The 9,103-nt window shown below is 45.0% G+C and overlaps 1 protein-coding gene across 1 annotated transcript in view; it reads left to right on the plus strand.

The window, feature by feature from the left end:
• The first annotated feature begins 944 nt into the window (after positions 1-944).
• LOC123505109 (methylcrotonoyl-CoA carboxylase beta chain, mitochondrial-like) overlaps positions 945-9,103 on the plus strand; it is a 12,300-nt gene continuing 4,141 nt past the window's right edge. Inside the window, exons 1-7 of the mRNA XM_045256172.1 lie at positions 945-1,138; positions 2,919-3,024; positions 3,134-3,281; positions 4,812-5,052; positions 5,530-5,708; positions 8,615-8,714; positions 8,846-8,992. Coding sequence (XP_045112107.1) covers positions 1,010-1,138; positions 2,919-3,024; positions 3,134-3,281; positions 4,812-5,052; positions 5,530-5,708; positions 8,615-8,714; positions 8,846-8,992 — 1,050 coding nt within the window. The 5' untranslated portion in view covers positions 945-1,009. The remainder of the gene's footprint in view (positions 1,139-2,918; positions 3,025-3,133; positions 3,282-4,811; positions 5,053-5,529; positions 5,709-8,614; positions 8,715-8,845; positions 8,993-9,103) is intronic.

Raw genomic sequence — 9,103 nt, forward strand, 5'->3', positions numbered from 1 at the left:
GGTGTCTTGGCAGGGTTATAAGCTGGGTGTCTTGGCAGGGTTATAAGCTGGGTGTCTTGGCAGGGTTATAAGCTGGGTGTCTTGGCAGGGTTATAAGCTGGATGTCTTGGCAGGGTTATAAACTGGATGTCTTGGCAGGGTTATAAACTGGATGTCTTGGCAGGGTTATAAACTGGATGTCTTGGCAGGGTTATAAACTGGATGTCTTGGCAGGGTTATAAACTGGATGTCTTGGCAGGGTTATAAGCTGGATGTCTTGGCAGGGTTATAAGCTGGGTGTCTTGGCAGGGTTATAAACTGGGTGTCTTGGCAGGGTTATAAGCTGGATGTCTTGGCAGGGTTATAAGCTGGATGTCTTGGCAGGGTTATAAGCTGGGTGTCTTGGCAGGGTTATAAACTGGGTGTCTTGGCAGGGTTATAAGCTGGGTGTCTTGGCAGGGTTATAAGCTGGGTGTCTTGGCAGGGTTATAAGCTGGATGTCTTGGCAGGGTTACAAACGATGTCTTGGCAGGGTTATAAGCTGGATGTCTTGGCAGGGTTATAAGCTGGGTGTCTTGGCAGGGTTATAAGCTGGGTGTCTTGGCAGGGTTATAAGCTGGATGTCTTGGCAGGGTTATAAGCTGGATGTCTTGGCAGGGTTATAAACTGGATGTCTTGGCAGGGTCATGGGCTGGAATGATAAATTACTAAAAAGAGATTAATATACGAATACACAGCATAATAATGAATAAGTGTACGATATTCTTAGCGACGCGTACGATAACAGGCATCACCGCCGCTCGCAGGAAAATTATCGTTCCTTCTCCATTAAAAGAAACAAAAAAGCAATGATAAATTAATAGAAAAGGATTGATATAATATACAAAACATAATAATGAATAATAACGATAAGCGTACGATATTCTAAATGACGCGTACGATATCACCCATCACCGCCTCTCGAACCTCACACTCACAGCTCGCCGGTTGTTTTGGTTCAGTGTGCCGCGAGCAGCTGGAGGGGAGAGTCATGTCGTGCCGCGTGCTGTGGGCCACCAGGAGGGCACTATGGCTCCCCCGGCCCCCCAGGAGACCCTACCACTCTGACACAGCCTCGGTCATCGGGTCAGCGCCGGACAGGTCATCCCCGGAGTTCCAGGTCAGGTCACAGCGGGTCATTGCCTACTTACCCACTCATTATTACATTTTTATTTATTTATTTATTTAATTTCTTTACAGGGGCAAGGCAGGGTAGGATAGGGGAAGGGAGAGAGGGGCAGGGTAGGGGAGAGTGGGGCAGTAGAGGATAGGGTAGGGAACGGGAGAGTGGGATAGGATAGGATAGGGCAGGGCAGGGGAGAGTGGGACAGGATAGGATAGGGCAGGGTAGGGGAGGGCAGGGGAGAGTGGGATAGGATAGGATAGGGCAGGGTAAAGGAGGGCAGGGGAGAGTGGGACAGGATAGGATAGGGCAGGGTAGGGGAGGGCAGGGGAGAGTGGGATAGGATAGGATAGGGCAGGGTAGGGAAGGGGAGAGTGGAACAGGATAGGATAGGGCAGGGTAGGGGAGGGCAGGGGAGAGTGGGATAGGATAGGATAGGTGATGTGTCTGCAGAATCCACAGTGGTTGATTTATTTAGGATAGGCTGGGTTGGGTTAGTGTTTGTGGATAGGCTATGGGGGGGGGGTCTGGCTAGCAGGTTAGGATAGGTTAGGATATTTGCGGCAAAAAATTATCCTTGAATTTTTACATTTTTTCAATTTTTCTGGATAGGTTAGGATAGTTTAAGGGGGTTAGGATAGGATAGTTTAAGGGGTTAGGATAGGATAGTTTAAGGGGTTAGGTTAGGATAGTTTAGGATAGGATAGTTTAAGGGGGTAGGTTAGGATAGGATAGGATAGTTTGAGGGGGTGTAGGATAGGATAGTTTAAGGGGGCATAGGTTAGGATAGTATAGTTTAAGGGGGGGGTTAGGATAGGATAGTTTAAGGAGGGTTAGGATAGGATAGTTTACAAGGGGGTTAGGATAGGATAGTTTAAGTAGGTTAGGTTAGGATAGTTTAATTGGGGGGTGAGGATAGGATAGTTTAAGGGGCGTAGGTTAGGATAGGATAGTTTAAGAGGGCGTAGGTTAGGATAGGATAGTTTAAAGGGGATAGGTTAGGATAGTTTTAGAATAGGATAGTGTAGGGGGGGGAATTATGGGTGTTTTTGCCCCTGATCACACATATCACCCCTTTTTTGACCCTACCCCCCCATAAAACCCCAATCCCCCATAGTCCCCTAAGCTTACTGGGGCCTGGGGGGGGGATGGAGGAACAGGGGGGAGGTCCTATTAACAAAAAGAGAGAGAAAAAAAAAAGACCTATTTAACCTTTTCGGGGACTGGCATCTAAGTGGCCCTTATTTTGTATATATATTTTAATTTAATTGACGTAAAGTATTATTATCATTATTTATTTATTTATTTATTTATTTCCCTCTACAAACCCAATCGTCAAAACTCAATCATGTAAACGTAACTGCGAAATATTTGTGTTTGTGTGTGTTTGTGAGGTGTTTGAGTGTGTTTGTGTGTGTTTGAATGTGTTTGTGGGGTGTTTGAGTGTGTTTTGGTGTGTTTGTGGGGTGTTTGAGTGTGTTTGTGGGGTGTTTGAGTGTGTTTGTGGGTGTTTGGGTGTGTTTGTGTGTGTTTGAGTGTGTTTTGGTGTGTTTGTGGGGTCTTTGAGTGTGTTTGGGTGTGTTTTGGGGTGTTTGGGTGTGTTTGTGTGTTTGTGGGGTGTTTTTGGGGTGTTTGAGTGTGTTTGTGGGATGTTTGTGGGGTGTTTGAGTGTGTTTAGGTGTGTTTGTGGGATGTTTGGGTGTGTTTGTGTGTGTTTGAGTGTGTTTGGGTGTGTTTTGAGTGTGTGTGTGTGTGTGTCTTACTCCTTCCCCTACAGGAGAATGAGGCACGCATGAGGTCGCTGGTGGAGGAACTGAGGGGGCGCGTGGAGGGTGTGACGCAGGGAGGCGGAGAGAAGGCCATATTGAGACACAAGAGTAAAGGTGAGAGAGAGAGAGAGAGAGAGAGAGAGAGAGAGAGAGAGAGAAGAAAAAAAGTGAGAAAGAGAAACTCACTCACTCACTCAACCTAACCTAACCTAATGCCCCCCAGGCAAGCTGCTGGTGCGAGAGAGGATCAACGCCCTGCTTGACCCTGCCACACCCTTCCTGGAGCTGTCGCAGATGGCAGGGTACCAGCTGTATGGCAAAGAGGAGGTGCCAGCTGGGGGCATTGTTACCGGCATTGGCAGGGTGGCGGGGTGAGGCTGTGTGTGTGTGTGTGTGTGTGTGTAAGGTTGGCAGTCCTATTACCTTCAGTCCTTCATATGTGAGGTCCTTTAGTCCCATTTCCTTCAGTTCTTCCTATGTGAGGTCCTTTAGTCCCATTTCCTTCAGTCATTCTTCATATGTGAGGTCCTTTAGTCCCATTTCCTTCAGTCCTTCCTATGTGAGGTCCTTTAGTCCCATTTCCTTCAGTCCTTCCTATGTGAGGTCCTTCAGTCCCGGCACCATCTTTGTAGGAATCTTTAGTCCCATGTATCCTTTCCAGTCTTAGTCCCATTTCCTATTCTTTATGGGGTCTTTTGGCATTTCCCAGTCCACCACTGCTACATATTCCAGCCTGGGGTGTAGCATTTCAGGGTGTTTTAGGGTTTTTAGGGATATTTTAGGGTGTCTCAGTGCATTTTAGGGACATTTTGGTGTGTTTTGCTGCATAATTGACATTTTAGGGTGTTATAGTGCATTTTAGGGACATTTTAGGGGGTTTAGCTGCATAATTGACATTTTAGTGCATTTTAGGGACATTTTAGGGTGTTTTAGTGCATTTTAGGGACATTTTAGGGTGTTTAGCTGCATAATTGACATTTTAGGGTGTTTTAGTGCATTTTAGTGGATTTTAGGGACATATTCCAGCCTGGGGTGTATCCTGGTGGTGAAGATTTGTTTCACCATATCTCCGTCCGTGTGTTGAAATGCCACTCAACATCTTATAGAATAGAGTGTGTGTGTGTGTGTGTGTGTGTGTGTGTGTAATTTTCACTGTTTGATCTGCTGCAGTCTCTGACGAGACAGCCAGACGTTTTGCACGGAACGAGCTCAGAGCTCATTATTTCCGATCTTGGGATAGGTCTGAGACCAGGCACACACCACACACCGGGACAACAAGGTCACAACTCCTCGATTTACATCCCGTACCTACTCACTGCTAGGTGAACAGTGAATAGTGAACAGTGAACAGGGGCTACACGTGAAAGGAGACACACCCAAATATCTCCACCCGGCCGGGGAATCGGACCCCGGTCATCTGACTTGTGAAGCCACCGCTCTAACCACTCAGCTACCGGGCCGTGTGTGTGTGTTTGTGTGTGTGTGTGGTTGGGAAATGCATTAATTGGTACCTTACACACACTTCATTTAACAGAGAGAGAGAGAGAGAGATTCTGGAAAGATAATTTAGTAGCGAGAGAGAGAGAGAGAGAGAGAGAATAAAAATAGTGAGAGAGAGAGAGAGAGTGGAAGAATAGAAATAGAAAGAAAAAGAGAGAGAGAGAGTTTGGAAAGTTAAAAGTAGCAAGAGAGAGAGAGAGAGAGAGAGAGTTTGGAAAGATTTTAGTAGCAAGAGAGAGAGAGAGAGAATAAAAATAGTGAGAGAGAGAGAGAGAGAGAGAGAGAGAGAATAGAAAGAATAGAAATAGAAAGAAAGAGAGAGAGTTTGGAAAGTTAAAAGTAGCAAGAGAGAGAGAGACACACACACACACACACTAACCCCTCCTCCTCCCCCATAACAGAGTGGAATGCATGGTGGTGGGGAACGATGCAACTGTCAAAGGGGGGTCCTATTTCCCCATCACGGTCAAGAAACACCTGAGGGCGCAGGAGGTGGCCATGGAGAACCACCTACCCTGTGTTTACCTGGTGGACTCCGGGGGTGCAAATCTTCCCCGGCAGGCTGACGTGTTTCCGGATCGAGACCATTTTGGCAGGATCTTTTTCAACCAGGCACGCATGTCGGCTGCTGGGATAAGTCAGGTGTGTTTTGGGGTGTTTTGGGGTGTTTTTGTGTGTTTTTTGGTGTGTTTGGGTGTTTTGTGATGTTTTGTGGTGTGTTTGGGTGTGTTTTGGGGTGTTTTTGTGTGTTTGGGGTGTTTTGTGGTGTTTTTGTGTGTTTTGGGGTGTTTTTGTGGTGTTTTGGGTGTTTTGTGTGTTTGGGTGTTTTGTGGTGTGTTTTGATATGTTTTGAGTGTGCTTGGGTGTGTTTGAGTGTGTTTGGGTGTGTTTTGATATGTATTGAGTGAGTTTGGTGTGTTTTGATATGTTTTGAGTGAGTTTGGATGTTTTTGTGTGTGTGTGTGTGTTTGAGCGTGTTTTGAGTGTGTTTGGGTGTATGTGAGTGCATTTGAGTGTGTTTAAAACTATTTGAGTGTGTTCTAACATGTTTTCTATATACCCCTGTGTTTTCTGCCACCCCTACAACTAATACCCCTGCCCCCTCCCCCCCTCCCCCAGGTTGCCGTGGTGCTGGGGTCCTGTACAGCTGGGGGTGCTTACGTCCCTGCCATGGCCGACGAGAGTGTGATAGTGAGGCGGCAGGGGACCATCTTCCTGGGGGGGCCTCCGCTGGTCAAGGCCGCCACAGGGGAAGAAATATCGGCGGAGGACCTGGGGGGGGCTGACTTGCATTGTGGGTAAGTCTGGGGGTGAGGGGAGTTAAGGTTTGGGAGGTTTGTTTAAAGGGGTTTTTTGGTATAGTTCAATGTGTTTTTGGGGTGTTTTGGGGACATTTGGTGGTGTTTTGGTGTGTTTTAGGACATTTGGTGGTGTTTTAGGGACGTTTTGGAGTGTTTTGGTGTGTTTTAGGGACATTTGGTGGTGTTTTAGGGACGTTTTGGGGTGTTTTGGTGTGTTTTAGGACATTTGTGTTTTGGGTGTGTTTTGGGGTATTTTGGTGTGTTTTAGGGTGTTTTAGGGACATTTGGTGTGTTTTAGGGACATTTGGTGGTTATTTGGGGATTTTTGGTGTGTTTTGGGGTGTTTTAGGGACATTTGGTGTGTGTTTGGGTGTTTTAGGGACATATGGTGGTGTTTCAGTGTTTAGGACATTTGGTGGGTTTTGGGGACATTTGGTGTGTTTTGGGGTGTTTTAGGGACATTTGGTGTGTTTTGGGGTGTTTTGGTGTGTTTTAGGGACATATGGTGGTGTTTTTGTGTGTGTTGAGGGTATTTGTGTATTTTGGGTGTGTTTTGTGGATATTTTGGGTGTGTTTAGGTGTATTTGGGGTGTGTTTTGGGGGTATTTGCGTGTTTGGGGTGTTTTTGTGTTTTAGGTATATTTGAGTGCATTTTGAGTTACTTGTTACTTGGGGTGTTTGTTGAAGGCTCCACTCCAGTGCGAGGCAGCGTTCAGCAGAGCCTCCCTCAGAAGCAACTAGCATCTATAATTGTCTTTGATTTCCATGCCGTTAAATTCGTAAACTTCCTTGAACAAATATGTCTTCAATTTTTTTTTTTGAAGATATTGATCCTCGCACAACCTTTAATATCACTCGGCAGTTTGTTGTAAATCCTTGGTGCGCATCTTGCAAATACTCGACGTCCCATATCAAGGTTATTTCTTGTCTCATGTAGTCTATGGGTCTGCATCGTGTTCCTTGGTGTGTGCACAAATGTATGAGTGTCAGGGGTCATTTCTCTAATTTTCGCTGTGTCATATTCACTCAGCCATGTTTCAGTCAAAGCAAGAATATCCACATTCTCATCATTAATTAAAGTTCTGATTTCTATTGTCTTGTTTGCAACTGACTGGACATTTGATAAACCACATTTCAACAGAGCTCACAGCATTAGTAGCCATGATCTGTAATATTTCTGAGCCTGTCAATCTCACTTTCCAACACAACACAGCAACTATTATTCACCGAGTGGTCAGTATTCTGCTTCTTAAACCTCACACAGTTGATGCATTTCTTCTCTGTAGATGTGCAATCCTTGGACTTGTGGTTGCCTGCACATTTAAAGCAAACGGGATGCTCACCATTTTTCTTGGCATTGCAGTTTGCCTCAGTATGACCATACCTTTGACAATGGTAACAGATAAGTGCATGATACCTGTCGCGAACCTGGTAAACTCCCCACTCAAGCTTAATCCTGTCCTGATGCTGATGTAACAACTGTCTTATCATTGGATCACATTTCATGATGTAATGAACTGTGCCCCTGCTGCTGGTTTGCAAAAAATATTCTCAATCTTTGACTTGATATCAGGAACTGCTTGAAGGTAGTCATTTCTTGCAATAATTGTATCAATGATACCCTCCTTAGTCTCTTCCTTATGGACATTACATAGCATTATCTTGGGTTTAATTTTCTGAACAGATTTAGTTGTCAACTTTTCAACATTCTCCAGTTTCTGGGCTGCCTCATTTCTCAGACTCTCATCGGCAAAATTCATCTCTATTTTTTTGCCATCCTTAGCAAACTTTGTATCATTAATTTGCATTCCACCAAAGCATGAGAAACTTCATTCTTCAGATTTGCTTCAGAATCCTGAGTTACCTCTACAACAAGCAGCTTCTTTTTCATCCTCCTCTTCCTCTTCACATCCTGCCAAGGCGTGGAATGTTCCGAGTCAGCAGAATTCAGCGACTCAGCAACTCCCGCCAAGCCTTCCATTGCCTCATCGACCTTGACACTTACCTCCTCCATTCTTGCCATCTTATTATCAACTATTGCCATCATCTTGCCAGCTTTAGCAGTAATGCTCTTCAAATCAGACTTAAAATCCTCAACAACATTGATTAATTTCTTCAGAGACAACACCTCAATGAAGCAAACATCACACAGATACCTCACGTTGCAGATATCTTCACATTTAATCCCTGCCAAATTCACACATTTCGTACGAGCCCACCGGTTACACAGACGACACTTAATGGACTTTGTTATGTCTCTAGAATCACTACACTCATAACAGGACGAAGGTAATAATGCTAAAATGGCATATTTCTAAACCTTCTTAGAGTCTTCCACTTCTTTTCACTTATTTACTATCTGGCGACAACACTTTCCAGAAATGTTCCTTGTTTTTTTCATCGCAGGACATTCACACACCCCTGCGCTCACGGAGAAGACACTGAGAGCCTTTTTTCATGCAATAATATGTCTCAAAAGCTGACCACCACTACAGAACTGCCACGTATATGCGCACGCACTGTCCGCCTGTGTGTGTGGGTGTGTTTTGGGGTATCTTGTGTGTTTTGGGGGTGTTTGGGTGTGTTTTAGGTATATTTAAGTGTGTTTTGGGATATTTATGTGTGTTTTGCGGTCATATTGGTGTTTTGGAGGTGTTTTGAGGACATTTTGAGTGTGTTTAGGTTAGGTTAGGTGTGTTTGGGTGTGTTTAGGATGGTTTGAGTGTGTGTGTGTGTGTGTGTGTGTGTGTGTGTGTGTTCTATATTAAACAAGTAAGTTATTAATTTTGATCTATATGTACTGATAATGACTCTCTCTCTCTCTCTCTCTCTCTCTCTCTCTCTCTCTCTCTCTCTCTCTCTCTCTCTCTCTCTCTCTCTCTCTCTCTCTCTCTCTCTCTCAGCAAGTCTGGGGTGACGGACCACTACGCACTCGATGACACACACGCACTCCACCTCACTCGACGCATTGTTCGCACTCTCAACCACGCCAAGAGTCCGCAGGTATGGACACACACACACACACACACACACACATAGATTTTTCAGTTTTATGTTAGCAATATTAGTAAACTGCTTTTCTCCTCCTCCTCCTCCTCTTCCTCTTCCTTTTCCCCTTCTTCCTCCTTTTCCAGGTGAGTGTGGGTGGAGGTGAGGTGAGGGAGCCAGTGCATGACCCCCAGGACCTGTACGGCATTGTGGGGGACAACCTGAAGAGGACTTATGATGTGAGGGAGGTTATTGCACGCACTCTCGACGGCTCGGAATTTAACGAATTTAAGGTGAGTCATTATTGTTATTATTATTATTATTATTATTATTATCATTATTATTATTTTGACGTACCAACTCGCTGAATATCTCCCCTGAACCACAATACTCACCCCAGATCA

Source organism: Portunus trituberculatus, chromosome 2 (assembly GCF_017591435.1).
Source record: "Portunus trituberculatus isolate SZX2019 chromosome 2, ASM1759143v1, whole genome shotgun sequence".
Taxonomy (NCBI): Eukaryota; Metazoa; Arthropoda; class Malacostraca; order Decapoda; family Portunidae; genus Portunus; species Portunus trituberculatus.